This window comes from Chironomus tepperi, unplaced genomic scaffold, assembly GCF_022539635.2.
Source record: "Chironomus tepperi strain 1889 unplaced genomic scaffold, CSIRO-AGI_Ctep_v1 contig_376, whole genome shotgun sequence".
Lineage (NCBI taxonomy): Eukaryota > Metazoa > Arthropoda > Insecta > Diptera > Chironomidae > Chironomus > Chironomus tepperi.
In genome coordinates, this window is record NW_027226498.1 from 1,111,475 (window position 1) to 1,130,699 (window position 19,225).

The 19,225-nt window shown below is 29.8% G+C and overlaps 1 protein-coding gene and 1 long non-coding RNA gene across 2 annotated transcripts; one reads left to right on the forward strand and one right to left on the reverse strand.

Annotated features, from left to right (window-relative positions):
• Positions 1-6,079: 6,079 nt before the first annotated feature.
• Positions 6,080-7,490, reverse strand: LOC139096092 (uncharacterized). The gene is made up of 2 exons (XM_070647728.1): positions 6,813-7,490; positions 6,080-6,699 (listed from the first exon to the last, which is right to left on the reverse strand). The coding sequence occupies exons 1-2, from the start codon at positions 6,869-6,871 to the stop codon at positions 6,231-6,233; spliced, it is 528 nt and encodes a 175-aa protein (XP_070503829.1). The 5' UTR covers positions 6,872-7,490; the 3' UTR covers positions 6,080-6,230.
• Positions 7,491-9,753: 2,263 nt separating this feature from the next.
• LOC139095776 (uncharacterized) lies at positions 9,754-10,340 on the forward strand. The gene is made up of 3 exons (XR_011544894.1): positions 9,754-9,814; positions 10,081-10,121; positions 10,218-10,340. It is a non-coding gene; the product is annotated as an uncharacterized lncRNA (long non-coding RNA).
• The last annotated feature ends 8,885 nt before the right edge of the window (positions 10,341-19,225 follow it).

Genomic DNA, 19,225 nt, shown 5'->3' on the forward strand with positions numbered 1-19,225 from the left:
TGAATTTTCAGTTATGGACTTGTGCAACATGTTGAAATATGAGGAATCTCGAAAAAGAGATTTAAAAGGACCTAAAATATTGTACTTGCCATCCTTCGTCATCTGGTTTTCTCATGAGTGCAATATTTTATCATTTTTCTTTTAAAAAAATACGAAATCAGATGATTGAAACTTTCCACATAACAAATTCTCTGTCTGATGGTTGTCCAATTTTCAGGTTAAAAATTATGTTCTATGGGCGTCAGATCCATTAAACTACATCATGATTCTTTAGAAACTCACTCGACCTTTAATTTTCATCGCAAAATGCCGCAAAAACTAGCATAAAATATCTCAAACTTCAAAGATGTTCCACTTTTGCTGCCGTACGTTGTTTGAAAATTGATAATCGATAAACATCTATCCTTAGAACTGTCACTTTAAAGTGAAATATTTGTTTTAGCATATTCAAGAGTGTCCATTTATTTGACATGGTGATTATTGGTTTCTACATTTGCAGAATTAAATACCACATAACTTCTGTCAATTAATGCCAATACTTATGAGGCATAAGGCTTCCTTCTTGTCATTCTATTCCTTATGCATATTTTTGAGAATTTTTACGCCTTAACTTTATGAGACTTGTGTGATAATTTATGCATGAGAATTCACAGTGTGCTATCAGTTTATGAGAGGTACAAGTAGACAGGTAGACATAGGAATCCATGGCGCTCTGGTGACACTTGCTACAATAAATGCACAACAGTATCCAACAGAGATCGCAAAATTCCCGCCAAAAGAAAGGAAACTAAAAGAATAAAGTATGATCGATAACAGCAAAATTACAATCAATCTTTTCCTTGTTCATTTTGAGGATGCTCTCTTTAAAGGACTCTTGACTATATCGAGTTTCTATATTCTCATTTAAAAAATCCTCATTACATTTTATTTTCTAATTTATTTTTTTTTTAAATAAGTTTAAAGATTCTTTATTTTTTTGCAGAGTCACTAGCCACATCAATGGGAGGTCGAAATGGGTAAAAAAGAACTATTGTTCAATAGAAGAAAGATCCTTTTAAATATGTAATTACTTGAGAAAACATTGAAAAATAATTTTTTCTTCTCCTTCTTCTCCTTTTTGTTATCTTACAATTTCTTAGAATTTTTTTGTAAAACTACTTTTTGCTAAATTGTGAAACAACAAAAAAGCAACATCAGCATCAATCAGTTTCAGAGAGCGTAACTAGATTCACTTCTCTTTATGTCTGGCTATTAGGCAAAGGAATGGGAATTTAATTTTTTTATAAACAATGCAACTATTGGCGCCCAATAATTCTTACTGCCTTTTACGCTTTAATAAATTAAAGTGCATTTCTCTGGGAACCGATTTTTCTTCTTCTGGCAAATTTAGTACTTCAATAAATATTGCAAGTGGCATTCATAACATTTCTTTAAGACGAGATTTTCTTAAAAACACAGCAAATATTTAAATATGAGACACTCAATTAAGCTCAAATAAAAATATTAGATTTCATAAGTTCTGTTCCTTCTCTTGCTGTGTGCGGTCGGTTTATGAATATGGATATTTATTTATTATATTTTTCACATCATCATCACCATCATCCATATGTCGCTCTTTTATTTGTTTTGATAAAAAAAGAAACTTTATTAAATGAATATTTTTAACAAGTCCCAGAATGAGAAGAGGGAACGGAAAAAATTTATGGTAACGGAATTCTGCAATACTGATTCTTCCACTTTAATAATCTTTTCTTAGTTGCTTGTGTTGATTGAAGAATGAACGTTATGAAACAAACGATATTTTTACTACCCTAAAACACATGCATGCATCATTCGCGCGGAGTTATATTAAGTGTGTTTCAAAATAGAATTTGTCATCGAACTACTCATTGAATTGACATTCCCGAGTGACACAAACGGAGAAGGCTTCGCCACGGAACACTAAAGTTTCCAGTCAAGCTCCACTAAACATTTGATACTCGTTTTTGCACAATAAGAAAAACATTTTCCAGTTTTCACTTTTAATTTTCAGACCTATTTTAGTCTTTAACCAGTCCACAATTTCTTCACCTTAGTTCTTTCCAAATCTTTGAATAAGCACCAAATTCACGACAACAACGTTCAAAACCTTATGAAAATTATTTAATTAGAAAATTTCAGTTTTCTTTAGGTATTTCTTCCTTATATTTACTATTTTCCTTTTCGCTCAGATCCTTCGTGTCTTATTCTTTGTTTTTAGTTAATATTTAGTCTTTAGTTAATTGAAAGTCTCTCAAAAATGACTTTAAATGCTTCTTTTCCTTCTTACTTAATGTGCGGATTATATTTTTTCAATCAACTTGAAGTTGACTCTAAGCTTCAATCAAATAATTTTCAAATTTTCAATGACCGTTATGCAATTCTAAGCCTTTTAAACTTTAACTTTTCGCTGGAAAATTTAATGGAATGAAGCAATGAAAAGGTACAAAAATTAATTTGATAACTTCTTTTTGTTAATATCGTTTGGAAACCTTCCTAAATTAGACATCTATGTGGATGTTCTGTTCCGGAGTCTTCTTCATTTGTGTCGCACGGGATTGTTGTAGTTTATCTCCTTATATCCATGTAAATTTCTAATGAAATAGATTGTGTTTTATTTCATGTTTTTGAATATCTATCAGACACACTTAATGCATCACGTCTTGGAGCATCCCTTTCTTCATTCCGTCATATCTAATCGACTGAGTCCATTAATTTAATTATTTGAAAGGATTTTTCTTCATCTTTCTAATCGAAAAAATTCATCATCAATAAATAAATATATTTTTCATGAGTCATTGAAGAATCAAGAAGATGCATAAAAATAAAAGTGATGTTCTTCAATATCATATTTTGTACAATTTCTGTTATTTAAGCATATATTGTAAAACTTCCCTTGATCACGTTTAAATTTTAAGAAAATGGAAAGGAGAGTTATCAATGCTTGACGAAGGGATTTATTTTAATGTGAAAAAAAAATACATTTAAGACATGTTCACAAGAAAGCAAGTCTTTTGAAAAGGATCCCTGTAAAATTCTCGTACTGCACTCACTTTCTTGAGGTGATGAGGAATGGAAAATAAAATAGAACCCCTTAAGTTTTGACGCTATCAAGACAGGGATAAAAATAGGAACAAATTTTCTTCTCTATCTTGTTTATTAACTTCATGCATGGCAGATGCAAAAAAATGCGATAGATGGATATATATTTTTATGGTTACCAACTGAAATTTTCTCATATTTATTTATTTTAATACAATATTTTTATTTTTTCAAAAACCAATTTTTATAGCTGTATGTTTTTCACACATTTATGAATTCCATCCATCTGAAGCTAATTTTAATAACTGACCCATCGAAATTGCAAGCTTCTCTTATGAATATTATGAAATAACAAGATCAAAATTCATTTGAAGATGAAGAATGATGTCTAATAAGCTATACCTACATACTTTATGCATTGCATGAAGAATAATCCCTTTAGTAAAGTCTACACAATTTATTTAAAGATTTTACTTATTCTTCATTATCTCTTAAGTCAATTAAGTACATTTTTTGAAACAAGCCTAAGAAAGTTATTAACTTGACTGCAAATAGTCTACGTAAGACATCCCATAGCAACTGCACTAACAAAAAATAAACTTAAGAAAATACACACGAATAAGAATCGTTTTCCTGTTTCTCTCTCTTTTGACGGTTACGAATGTCATAGAATCTTGATTTCTTCTTTTTCCGTCTCTCAAAATATCAAGAAGATCGAAAACCGTATCAAATTTTCATTACCTGCATATTTATCATTGCTGTATGCTTTTTTTGCAAATAGATCGACCCTTTTCTAGACGTGAACCGTATATGACCCTTCCATAAAGAACCTAAAATTTGTGTTCTGGGCAAAGAAGAATATTTATTTTTTTGGAAGTATTCTTTACTTTCTAGTCTGAAATCAAGATATTCTTCATTCAGAAATGAGATTCGAGAAGTTTTAAAAAACGTTAGAATTTGATTTGCATTTAAATGCATTTCATCTCATTCAATAGCAAACAACAGTTCTTCCTCTTGATTTGATTGAAATATGCAAAATTTTAATAAAGTATCAATGCACAAATTTGGTATGAAGTATAATTATTCGTAGCTGTTATCATCCTCATTTGCAATTCTAAAACGGAACTTATTCCTGTAATTCTCTTCTTATTATGCACACAGCTGATGTCAATTGATGAAAATTGCGCCAAGCATCCCTTTTAAAGGATTTACAAATATGTGCAGCTAATTGTATCTACCTAGTCTATTTGCTTGGGTTTTAAATTTTTCTTCTTATATTTTACAGGAATTTAAAGTAAGTTTTTGTTGTTCCTGTGTGGTAAATCTCATTTCTTCAACCCTTCTCATATTCCTTCTAGACATCTTAAGTAGATTTAAAAAGAAGGAAGTGCACATGTATTAAAATGTAATTTCGCGGGTTTTTAAACTTTTTTCTTCTTTGTTTCAATATTTTTTGCAATCAGTTTTGTCAAATTAATGGAAGATCTTGAAGGACAACTGCAAAAGTAATATCAAAGCATATGTTGTTGCTTAATAAATCACGAAATTTTGTTTATTATTTTTCGACCCTCTTTCTAACTTGGCAAAGAAACTATTTCTGTTCCTTAGTCACTAAATAAAAGGAACAGAGAAGAAGTAAAATGATTATACTTTGTTCCGGAATTATTTCCTATTGTTTCCGATTTGTACGCAAGGAAAAGAAGAAGAAAAGAAACTTTCTGCTGCACTAGAGTGGTACAGAATGGTAAACATATGGCTTTGCAATTGTAATAAAAACAGGAAGAAAAAGGACGAAAAAATAAAGACTTGGTTGATTTTGTGACGACTATTTTACTAAGCAAAAATTCAGCAAACGCTCTAATCATTCAGGCCTTCTCATCTGGAAAAATTGTTATGGAGGGTCGACTGGTCATCTGTTTAACAGACATGAAAACACGCGCGAAAATATTCTTGAATTACATCACACTTACATAGGATGGAAATCTAATGTTATCAACTTTATAAAATCAATTGTTTACTTTGCACCAACTTGATGGACGTGTAGAAAACATCGCTGATGGACAATGGTCAGCGTTTAAAAGAATAATGAAAGGGTCAAATGTAACGAAGAAAAAGAAAAGGGTCAAGAAATTTAGAAGACCTTTTGTTTATCTTCATAGAATGCAGTCGCGATCGTAAAATAAATGCGCGAATAATAAAAACATGCAGACATTTATTTATATTTGAGATTTATGGATATTACAGTCCATGATATTTTCTCTATTATCCCTATTACACTGACCATTTATTAGAGGTTTTATTAGATTTCTCAAGAGATTAATTGACTGAAAATTCTAGAAAGCTTGACCCTTTCAATTATTCGTTAATAACTATGAGATATGCATGAAAAATATTTCCATAAATGAACAATTACAGGAGCTACTTTTACGATTTTTTTTGAAGAATTATTAACTTCTTGAAGTGCTAATTCAGATTAATAGCTTAAAGGGTTTGTCATCTAATAAATTATTTGAATGATATAAAAGGCTCATGACGATAGTCGCGATGAATAAACTTAAATATTAAAGACTAACGTATTTTAATTAAAATTTTAAATCCTTTGGCTAATTTTGTGGGTCATTTGGAAATGATGTCCATCATTTGTCATGGATCTCGATCAGACACGGATCAGCCTCTTGAGAATGCTCTCAAAAATTGACCATGCACTGTTCAATGTGAGTATACTCATGGTACTACATTTAGGTACTAAAGGACAATGGTGAATGATTCTTTAGGGGTATAAACTAATAGTTTGTGGATATTGAAACATTTTAATTTGAAATTCTAGCCGTTTAATTCTCAAATGATTACGAAACATGGCTTTTGATGTAAACAAAGATCTGCTGTAAAACAATCAATAAACTAATTATGAGAATGACAACAAATAAAGTTTTAATTTTTTCAAATCATAGTTATTATAGCTATAGAATATTTATTGCATTTTTTATGCTTTCACATTGATTTATGTAATATAAATTTTCTTTTTAAATACATATCTAATTTATTCTCTTTATCTTACAATCTAAAATTTTACTTAAAGCTTTTTTGTCATTTTTCTTATTTCATAAAGAAAAATTAGTCCATTGCATCACATATTACTGTACATATTCAAATTTAATTTGATACCAATTTCAAAGTCTGTTTTTCCTTAAATTCTCTGATGATGATGTGAGAACATTCATTATTGATATTGGTTTTCTTATTGATATGTGTTGATTCTGTAGATATACATGATCGTTTTCACTTTTATGTCTCTTATTCTGCATTGGACTTTCAAATAATGATGATTGTGTTCTTTTTAATCCGGATGATCTGAACGGTGATGAAATATTTACATTACTATTACTATGTTGGAGAATATTTTTTGTAACTGGAGAACTGCTGGTGGCAAGTGCATCCATATTTAAGCGTTTCCTTGCGGGTGAGAATGGTTTGTTATTTTCTTTGTTAATAAATGATGTCAAGTCGACGAAGTCTTCATCCATCATTGGTAATAAGTCTGAACTATCATGTGAAGGACTAATTGGACATTGTCGAGGACTGGCTGAATGATTATTTGATGTGAAGAATGAAAATGTGTTTGATGAATTTGAGTCAAATCTGTGAGGAAAATAAAATTGTTTTAGTAAATTTGTCACAATTTTAATTAATTTTTTTTTCACTAAAAATTTCACTGGATATACATATTAAATAATTGTTAAAGTGATAATTACCTTGCATTTTCATCATAAAACTCGATATCAAAATCCATAACTGTATCGTATAAATCCATTTTTTGTATTAATTTATTTTTTTAATATATTTAACTTTTTTATTATATAATTTGCACTATCGGTTTATTATTTCCTATCGATGCAGCAACCGGCAAATATTTATTTTTTTAAACTTTTTCGTTTTTATGTTTCATAAATAAAAGTCACAAGAAAGAGCAGATGTTGTATCAATGAGAGCTATTTTACGAATGACTAATATAAGGCGATCGTATATGAGTTTTATGCTGCATTCGTTTCGTCAAGGATGTGTATGTGTAGTGGTGTGAACAGAACAAAAAATAATAAAATAAGTAGGGCTCGAACATCCTCATATATTTCTGTTTTTATGTATATGTGAATTATCTTCATGTATTAAATACAAAAGAATGATGGAAGAGTGAAAAAGAAGAACTAAAGAATCTTTTGGGGTTTCACTTTTTTCCTTTAAGATACATATATATATTTTTTGGTTTTATATCAAATTCCTTCATAATTTCCTTCAATATAAGATGCTGATGATCCTTCTTATTTTTATGGCTTGATTTCTCACTTTTCCACCTAGACACTCTATACAAATGAATATAATTTGTACTTTTCTAAATTCCACAGGCATTAAGGGTAAAAATACCCGTAGCACGAAACCAAATCAAAGTCACGAATCAATGAGGAATCAAAGATTAATGCCGATTTTTTTATTATTGAGCGACTTAAATGTAAGAAGATGAAATCAAATAGCGCGCGAAAAATCTCCCTTCTACTTTTCTCGTTAATCTTGTTCTCTTCTTTTTTCGTCTCTTCTCATTTATTTACATATATACAAAATTCTTTGTTAAATATCGCACACATCAAAAAAATTCTTTTCTTATGTAAATCATAAATTAAAAAAATAAAGGCGACGAAGAAAACAACAAAAATCAATATCATACATAAAGAGATCAGCTGAGATAGCAATAGTGTAAAAAAGGATCTCAAGACAGATTCCAACAAGTTTCTATTTAGATCATTCATAAAATCTTTAAATGAGCAATTCTCTACAGGGTAAATCACCAAAAATCAACTTTAAAATGGATTTTTAAATGCATTATTACTCTAAAGCTGGTCGTGTTTTGAGCTTATTTGTTGTATTTTTCTATTTTTTATCACCTAAATTAACTTATTAAGCCTTAAACTGCTTATTTCTTGAGATATTTTGATTCTTCGGTGCGTTGCTCCGTGACCAAAAATGGAATTCTGTTACGGAGAATCAAAAATTTACCATTAAAATCTAATTTTTACAGGACCAAACCCAAACTAAATGATAGATTTTTTTCAATTCTATCATATTCTGCCGAAAAATAAATGCTAAATTCTTCAATTAATGAGAAAAATCAATTCTCCGGATAAAAATGTTGGTCACGGAGCGTCAAAAACGCTTTAACAGGGGAAATCTGCCACATACAAATTTAATTTTCAAAAAACCGTTTGAAATTTTTAACGTAGAAAATGCTCATTTAATGTCTTTATTTCAATTTTATAGTTAGAAATAGAATATTTAAGCATTATTATGTCATTTTTAATTATTTGCAACAAAATAAATTAATCATCATGACATAATATGACTAAAAATTTCAACGGTTTTTTAAAATTTGAATAAACAAGTAGGAGAAGAATTATAATGCACTTTTTAAAAACTCCATCGATCCAGAGAATTGCTCAAATGAAATGAATGGAATGGCCAAAAAACCGCACACAAACATGCTCCCAAAAAGAAAAAAAAAAGGAAAACGAAGGATCGACAAAAGGAAGAAAATAAAGAGAAAAGATTCATACAGAAGTTAACAGAAACATGAAAATATGTTCATCATACAAGAAAAGATGAGAAGGATGCATTTTGCGAAACAAGAAAGAAAAAGAAGAAACACATAAAGATGATAGAAATGACCTTGTCTCGTCAGCTGATTAGATTCTATTATTATTTCTCTTTCTGTTTCTTTTACATGTGCGGAACTTTGAATTCACATGAAGAAATGATGAGTGTGGTAGAAGATGAAGAAGAAAGTCTGTGTATGTACTTTTTGCTATATTGCAAATTTAATAGACGAGAGCAAAAAGGGTAAGAAATTACCTAAGAATTCAATCATAAAGGGTGTACATTTGAGAGATGTAACTCATAAAATATTGCAATTTCTTAACGTCTTCTGATTTAATCGGTCTTCTATTAATTTATTGCTGCAGAATCGTAAATCGATATTTGGTTTAAGATCGTAAATTGAGATTTTCTTTTACCCTCATTGTACCTTAGTTACGGCAATAACTTTTTGCATTTTTTCTAACCCTAAATTTTTGTAAACAATTGAATCTTTTGATTATTGCAAGTCTTTTCATTTCACTGGAAGATGTATAATTTATTAAGAATTTGAACCCTTATGTAATACCTTGTTCCTTGATAAATATTAAAAAAAAGTGCCAATTTTCTTTCAAATTTAATTTTATCATTTTCAAAGATTATTTATATGAAAATTATGCGATATTTTTAATGTCTATTGGAAGTAATGATGGTATATTATGAAAGGCCAATTCATATTTAAATAATAATAATATTTTAATAGGAAGTTAATAATATATATAATATGTATTATTGTATTCAAACACTGAAAGGCATTTATCATTCTTTCTTAAGAATTTATGAATGCTTTAAAATAGCATCACAATTAGAAATTCGCTATGTGTGATCTATTCAAATATTTGCGCACGCTAACATAAATATAGCAATTAATGAAGAGAGAATCATTTACGGCTACCGATTAATCAACAAAACGACCATAAACTTTATTCTCTTTTTTCTCATTTTATTCACTTTTTTTTTCATTTGTAGCTTTCAATTATCTTCCACAGTGGCTTAAATACGAAAAAGAACAACGAAGAAATTGAAAGGTGTCAATTGTTCAATAATAATATTCGCGAATTTAAAGAGGCAATTGAAGGTAATAATGATAATTTAAGTATCCACACATGTTGAATTAAGATCTCTAATATAAAATCTCGTTATAAAAGCTTGTTTTATTCTTGCAAAATAGAACAAGAAGGAGCATATAACATGCCATAAAAATCACAATTTTCGGGCAATAAAAGAAGAGTTGCCACAAAACAAAAAGTCTAAATCTTTTATATTGGATTCTATTAAAATTGCTTTTTCTTTGCTGTTCAGCATTCTAATTAATTAAACGAATTTTAACGATTTTTTTATCAGCATCCTTATTGTTGCCGATCAATCGATATTTGCATCTACAGGTAGTTTATAAATTATTTTAATTTTTTATGCATGTACACTCGTGTTTACTATTGTAATTAACAAAAAATAATCCATTATTTCTGTAACTATCTCAGGTACTGATGAGAAGAAGAATCTCTCGAGACAAGACAATTTTTAATTGTTCCAGAAAAAGAAGGTGAAGACAGAAATCAATTCAACTGAAAATCGTTGAAATACATACAAAGACTTGAAACTGGTTGCAATTTGGCGCCAATTCTAAGAAAGTTTTCTTCTTCTAAACTTCCACATTCTCATGTGTTGTGCCTAGTGATTGTGATTTCGCGGTTCGATTTAAAAAAAGGCAAGAAGGAGAGCTGCACAGCAAGAATGATTTAGCTAAATTGTTCGCTTATCGCTCTTTTCTGTGAATTTTTTTTTCAATGAAATTCCCAATTTATTATGCTTTTAAACTATTTAAAGAACTAAACGATATAACATATAAAAAAAAACATAATGCTGATATGTAAGAACTAATAAGCGGTGAATAAAGAGAAGTGCAATTAAGGCAATTGCGTAAATGCAAATTATAGTGAATGATTAGGATTTTTTCCTTTGTTTTAAGAGTTAGTTCGTAATTTAGCTAGTTATTATCTGTACATGAATCTTAGTCATTAGAAATTTTTGCCGAAAATATTGATTGCTGGTTAAGTTTAGTGAGCATATGTGAGGCTGAGCATTCCAATGTCCATGTTAATATCCATGAAGCAATGTTTTTTTTTTCTCTCCCCCTTAATCATCATGTGTTTATTTTTCAGCTCATCAAGATCCAGTCTAACACGCACAATCAATTAGATATGTGTATCCTTCATACATATGTACGTATATGTACATTGATTTCCGAATCTATTCATATTTATATGAAGAACGTTAATGCGATTTTTGTCTAAATTAGAGTTTATTGTCCAGCCATCTCCACATAGTTATATACAATTTTTATCCCCATGGCTATAGAATTTCTTATATCGTAAATCAATAAAGGCAAGTATTCTTTTTCTTTTCAATGCGTAAAGAAACAATTTAGGAACCAGTTTGCCAAAATATTTTTCATTTATTCTTCTTCTCTAATTTCGCAAAAGGTAGAATAAAAGTAAAACTTATCCAAAAAGTATGTATGAGCAATAAACAAGTATAAGAATGACAACAAAAATTAGAATAAAACAATAAAATGTAATTGAGCTATTTTTTTCCTATTGAAAATTGTTTAGCTATTGATTAACACTTTTTTGCACATCGTCTGTCTATTTGAAGTAAGTAAATTACGTGAGAACATAAAGCCGCTAAAAGATTTCTTAATAAACATCATTATACAATTGTTAAGTTTATGAATCTGTAAATGAGCTAAAAATCAACTTCCAATGTTCTTCTTTTTTCGTTGCTTCTTTTATTTTTATTCTAGTTTCAATTTCTTTATTACTCTTCTTCCATTGCATTGTAATGTGAATTGTTCACAATAAGTAAATTGCTAATGATCAGACGATAGAACGATGGAACGTGAAAGGAACTTTTGGGCTCGCGCTGGTTCTTAACTTGATTATTATTTTGCTGATTTAATGGAGAGCAATGAAGAAAAACAGATAGATTTGGAAAGAGAGAGAGAGAAAGAATTGTGCAAATTTATAATGCGAATTATATCTCAATAGGGGGCTCCATAACTTCACATTAATCACTTTTTCGCTTTCGATTTTTCATATGCCTGGTATGTTATAATGATTGAGTTGGAGTTGAATAAACATTTTAAAAATTTATGCTTGAGATTTATGGTGCTATTAAATTCCATTATTTTATGTGAATTCTTAAGTCCTATTCGTGTGCTATATAGCCACCATATAATTCCAAATGGAATTGACATCTTGAAAATTATTGAACTGTTTCTTTAAACTAAAGGAATGTGGATCTTCTTCCTCATTAAGAATCATTACTTCTTAATCAAGTCCGTTTTATAAACCTCAGCTTACAAGACTAATAAGTTCTGAAAAGTGCTCATTTTGAACTTCTAAGAAGCAAATAATTAAATCTTCATTAGTATATAGAATAAACTTAAGAATGGACATCATCAGCGTGTTCAATAATAGCAACAATAGGATAGATGCTAACAATAAAAGGACTGTCAAAATCGCTCTCAATCATTCACATCTCTCCGCTCCTCTTTGCTTCAAAAATTACAGTCATTTTGATCATTCCAAAAGTAGGGAGATCATTAAAAGAACATATCCAATCTCACACTTTACTCTCGTTAGTTTGCAATTTATTTCTTATACTTCTTTCGACTCCTTTGATTTTTCAAGTGGATTATGATCCACAAATATATTATCATGTAATTTTTATTCCTCTCTTCCTTTAAAATTAATATATCTATCTTCTTATTACTTATTCAATCCTTCAATCACTCTTAGAATTTGAAAAAGAAAAGGAATCAAAAAATAACAATTTAAAAAGATGATTGGAATCAAATAAAGCAAGCCGATAGCTGTTAGCAAAATTTCTGGATCATTCAAAAATATAAATTTGCTATACTCATCATCATGTTATGTGTCAGTAATTGAAAAAAAATAATAAATAAATACACAGAGACAGGGTTGTTGTCCAAAAATGTCCTTCTAGAGACTAGTCTGAAATTAAATCACATTCATTAAATGGATCCTCCTTTAGCTCTACCAATGAGAAGCTTCTGCAAAAATCAAGAAGATACAGACGAGAAAATGTCATTGCTTGGACCAAAACACAAGTTTGATACACAACCCTCAGATGAATCCAAGGGAAACCGCGATCAGGGTCTTCAAAAGATAATTGGCACAGAACAGAGATGAAAAAATGTGCGAATGGAGCTAACAAGAGTCAGATGGAAAGAATTTTGTTGTAAGCAAAAATCCACATAGCAACATGTAAGTAAGTAAGTAAGGAAAGGTAAGGCTTTAATGAATTGAATTATAAGATGAAAATAAGGAGTTAACAACCCTGAGTTTGAAAAATGAGAAAGGAGGTTTTGCCATAAATAAAATATGTTATTATTTAACATTCTTTGGATAGAATGAACGATGATTCATATTTTATCAAAATGTCTCAAGTCACGATCTGATATAACCTCTCCCATAAAAATACTCATTACTATTTAGTATTTCATTTCTAATTCCGAAATTTGAACTACGAAAGACGAGTTCAAGGATTAAAATGGAAACTTTTTTTCTCTCTCGTCCATGAAATTAAGATTAAGTAAGTTTAATAACAGAGAATAGAATGAGTCTCATTTATCACCTCCTTAGAACATTAGAAGATAGCCGCGTGAATCAGAAGAGAAAGAAGAAGAAAAAGGATTAATACAAAAAAATCTTATTTATTCATCATGATTTTTTGTGTTCTATCAATAAGAACTTCTTTTTTGTTTTTTGTTTTTTTATATCATCTCCTAATTTTGTGTAAAATTAATACTTTTTGTTCTCAATGATTCCTTCATCATCATCATATAGCTAGTTAAAGTCCTAAGCAAGCTTAACTATATTAATTACACAAACCACCATTTACTGGTCACCTGCTATAGAAATTATTCTCTTCGATGTTACATAAGTGTGGGAAAGTTATTTTTTTATTGAGATTTTGGATGTTGTTTCGACGTCATTGTAAATGCCTTGACCTTCCTTTCACAACAACAAGAAAAAAAAAAATAAGAAATATTCAAATGCTTAAGACATTCTCATTAATGAGTTAAAAAGAGTTCTCACTCTCATTTCATACTCAACAGTTCCTTACAATAGATAATTTATAAAGTCACATCTGAGAAAAGAAGATAAAAATATTGAAATGGAATTTCCTCCCTGTGTACGCTGCTGCTATATAGAAATGAAACAAAAACAACAAATCATAAAAAAGCTGAATGAAGATTTAAGAATAATCATTGAATAAAATTGAGTTAATGGAATTTTAGTCACATCGCATTTTTTTGTCAGTTCAATGAGAAACACATGAAAATAATTTTAAGCAGTAGCATATGAATGAATTATAAATTTTTGGTAGCAACAGAAGCTCAAGGGATGAGTAGAGACAATTTATTTTATTAACGATTTTAACTTCTGTTGTCACATACATAAGAGCTGTCATGTCATGTGATCGTCAATAGCAAGTAATATACTAAAAATGTAGATTCTTTGAATTCTTTTTTGTACGTTTAGATGAATGAAATTTAATTGATCCTCATAACCGGTTTTGTGTGATTATAATTTATAATTTACATATCTTGCTGTTTATGCTTGAACAGTATCCAATTCACATTGGACGTTATTAGTAAATCACTCTTAAAACAATATAGTAACTAATTTTTTGGTATTCAAATATTGTCATTGTCAAATTCACCGAAAATAAAGCCATGAGCTATTCAGATCATTGAGATCCAGAGCTGTACTAGAGCGATTCATGGCTTATGATTGTGTAACGATTAAAGGTTCGCCAAGCCACTGCACTCAGTTGGGATACAGTTAATAGTGGAATCAGAATCACTCTCATTGATGATATTACTACCTGTAGCCTACTAAGAAAGGCCGTGTGCTGTGTTTCCACAACACATAATTTGAAAAAGAACCAGTGAGAAACTTCTCTTGTCGATCCTGTAACCCATGATCACACTGTGAGTATTACAATAAGTATGTACTGAAGTACTAAACTATTCCGGCACTGAGCCACGTCAATTCATTGTCAACTCACCGAAAATACATAAATCTAAGAATAACATCCTTTCTACACAGAAAAATGCCAATGTTGTGGAAGAATTTTTTAAATAGAATCACGCACAGCATTTAAAGTGAACAAAAGACTCTAAAAGTGAAAATTCCGGATGAATGTTTTCAAATATTGGATATCCCGAACATAACGCAGACATTCACAAATTGGATAAGCATACATTGATAACGACCTTACGCCTATCAAATATTTGGGGAAATAATTTTTTTATTATTTCATTTCCGTTCATGATAACATAAATAATAAAATCACTTGAATGCATTTTTTGCAAGCAGAATCAGCTGTATATTTATTTAAATCAAAATATAAGGAATGATAAATATTTGAGAACCTTGAATAAATTTTTTTATTATTGAATGAAATGAATCAATCATAATGTTTTGTCATAGAACTGATCGTTATGTAATAAAATCCAGACATTGAACGTTTGCCTCACTTTCGTCAGAATTACCTTTCATTCATCAAATCATTGATAAGGACGTTTCATCAAAATAGGTGGGAATTTAATAGATGAATTCTCGGGATTTAAAGTAATAAAAATTCTTTTGAGCTTCTTGGTTCCCATCATCAATTTTAATTGAAGGATTCTCTCTCTAAGAAGGTGCCATATAAACAACAAACAATATGAAATATAATAGAAATACAAAAAAGATTTGCTATGCCTCAAAAAATCTGAAAAGACCGTCCAGTAATAAAATTGGTCCCTCTTGAATCAACAATGAAAATGTTTTTGCTATCCCGTTAGAAGAGGTATTAGCGGTGGATTCTTCATAGGAGGAATAAAAAAAGGAATTCTTAAGGATGATGAAAAGAAAACAGAAAAGGAATAAGAGCTCACCTCCGACCATTTTCCGAAGAATTCTATCGCTCTTTTATTTAATCAATAAACAGTAAATTTTGGCGCGCGATTCACAAAACTACCTGTCGATATCTCTATAGGAATAACGTAAGGACTTCCCTTTAAACCGCTTTTGGATCATTCCTAAATGACTTTTATTGATTTTGAACCTTTCCACACATTCTAACTCTTAGAAAATTAAATAATAAATAAAAACTATAATTTCTATTTCTGGATGTCTGTGATAATCGATATTATCATGCTTGTTATTAGTTACAATTTACCAGAACTTTTCCAAAGCGTCTTAATTCTGTTATAAATATTTGTCTGAATGGTTAGAAAGAAATATGATAAGAGATTATGTGTGACTTCCAGACATCTCCTGGTATTATCTAATCGAACTGCTTCATCTATTTATTATTTTTTGTTTTTGTTAAAAGAGAAGGGAAGGGAGAGTATAATGTGAAAATGATGATCCTGAGAAAGTTCTTCTTCTTTTGATTCAAACAATAGAAATTCACATTTTTGCCAAAATTTCTGAGAAATCAAAAAAGGATCTTGAAAATATTTCTTTATGAAAAATTTCTGATTTTTGCGTTTCTCAAAATTCCTTTTTTATGTTTTTATTTCATTTTGTCTTTTGGTTACGCAAGAAGAAAAGGAAAGAAATTGAAGAAGAAACTAAGTGTTGTCAATAAAAACAGGCAGAATAGAAGTGAAGATAAATAAAATGAAATTAATCAAACAGGTATCGATTTAAAGGTATCAAAAGGATTCCATCAGCAATAACTCATTTTAATCAATAACAGTATATAAATTTAGCGCCAAATTCATTCGACGCGCCTTTTTTTGAAGGTGTCCTTTTTTTTAACAAAACCAAAGGTTATGCTACAGTTAAAAAACGATAAGATTCAATAGGTATTCTTGTAATTTGTGAGGTCTTTATCGCGTTTCTTAGAAACGCATGCTATTCAGGCACATACAAAAGGCTTTTAAATTTTAAAAACCCTCCCGCACAATAGAACATTTAAGTGTGTCCATCTTATCATTACGGGACTCATTGCTAAACATTATTCTGTCACAAAAATGACAATTGATGCTGACTCCTTCAGAATCTATTCAGCATTTCTCTTATTATACTTTTTTATATTTTCTTTTGAGCTATAGAAAAGTATTGCACAATAATCATCCAGAGCCTTTTTATTTCTCTCTTTGAAATAAAAAGTAAAAACAGAATTTGGTAAAAAAATCAGCCACATTGCCTTTTTCTCAGGCTCTGAAGTACAATAGATTTTTCTGATGAGATAGTTCAAACTGCATGGTATCTGTATTCACAAAGTATCATTAATGATTTTTGTAAGAAAATATTTTTTAAATCAGGTGATTCCCATGACTATCCTCTTCTGACCTGTTGAGCATTTTTCTGCGAAACCTTTTCTGTACCTACATATTTTTTTATTTCTCTTTTATTAAAGCACAAAATAGCGACACAATTATTATTGCCAATTTCTTTTTTGTGAAATTTTTATATTTTATGGCATCATCATCGACAAATTGATGGTCAATATAATTATTATTACAATGGATGAAATAGGGCAGTTATATTTTCAGCTTAAATATTTGAACAATTACGCCTATTTCACACATTTTGTTGAATTTTTCAATTTAATCATGAGAAAGTATCCTTAAATATAATTTTTTGATAATGATCCTTGATTCTTTCCTTTAAGGAATCTACGACGTAAATCGATGCAATGCTCAATTTGTAAATAAGTGAGCAAGTGATTTACAATTGAAATTGATGCATACAATTGAATATTTGGTACACAATATTTAGAAACACATTGATATGTAGGATCAAGTTTACAATTTTTGAAGTCTAGACTTCGAATAAATTCACGCTCTAGTTTCAATCCACTATAGGCAAATACGTGATACTTTATCAATATTCCAATCATTTTAGGTAATCTAGTAGCTTTCGTCCATTTGTGTCTAGCTACAGTTCAAATGTCTCACGCGATGTTTAGTCCAACTGTGCTCAGTGCTCCAATTTATACTTGATCTCGTACATTAGTAACCTACTTTGACAAGTGATTTGTACTGAATATGTAGGTCAACTTTTTTTATGACCTTCAGACGCCTAAGTTGTCCTAATTGCTTACTTATTTTGATGGCCATACTGGTTCAATTGCGATTGATGACCTCTTATAGATGTTGTCAAATCCCTTCCATAATTATTTTGGGAGCGCACGTGAAAAGTTGACAAAACAGTGGTTTTTAAACTATGTGCCATAGCACATCAGTGCGTCATAAACCAAAAAGGTTCTTCAAATAATCAATACGTAAATGAAAACTTTGAAGGAAACAAATGTCAATTATTATGAAGAAAGGATACAGAAAGTATTGTACACTTACAATGTATAAATTAATAATGCTCAAAGTTGGAGCCAGACATTGTGTGAAGACAACCTTGAATCCTAAAATTTACCTTAAAACCAACAAAGAACTAGATCTGTGCTAGAAATTTGAGTTATTATCTGGATTTTTGTGCTGAGTATTTTTCTCATGTCATTAAAATATTAAGATTGATTTTCGCACTAGTAAACATTTTTTGTAGATTCCATTTATGATTTTTAACAATTTACTAATAATCACAAGGGAATGCTGCTCGCCTTCTTTTATTGTTATTGTAAGGTAAAAATTGTACCGACAAAGTTGTAAAATTCATAATTCTTATTATAGGAAGTTTAAATGGTTGCACTTCTTGGAATGATGATTTTCTAGACCTAAAATGTTTGGAAGAAAATTTAAAAGGATATATTTTTGTTTGGTAATTGCAAAGAATCATGTTGTGTACCAATATTTAAAATTGTTGGCACATTTATGAATGAAAAGCTCAATTTTCAGTTTAAATGTCCTTCAGAGAAGTCAACTGACTTCACTTTTTTTGCAACAATTAAAAATCATCATTGAAGAAAAGAATCAACATCCTGTCCTTGATCATTGAGAACCCACACACAAATAGGAACAACAACACTTCCAGAAACTTCAACGGATATTTAATTTTTTTATTTATTTTGTGCTTCTTTAAACAAAAGAAAATTGAGATGAACGCACCCACAGTAGCGGTGTACCTTTAATTTCCTCTCCTTCAAAATATTCGTTGATCCTTGATGCTTTTGTGGCGCTTCAAGAGAATGTGAAATTCCAATCAAACAATCACATTCCAATTGTTATTGTGCTTAATTCACCGAAAATCCCATTCCTCACATATTCACATGACACATAAATGAATTCACATCGGCATTAAATCTTTATGGAATTATGTAGCATGTTCTCAATTCACAAATTTCAAGTGAATTTTTTCGGCAAAAACACTTTTTCCATTTTCAAGACATTTAAGGAAGATGAAAAAAAAGAAGCAAAGTTTTGCAAAAGGAATGAGAACCTGAGACGAGAATACTTAGAAGAACTAGATATTTTTATGATTTTATTGTTACACACGCATTGTTGAGC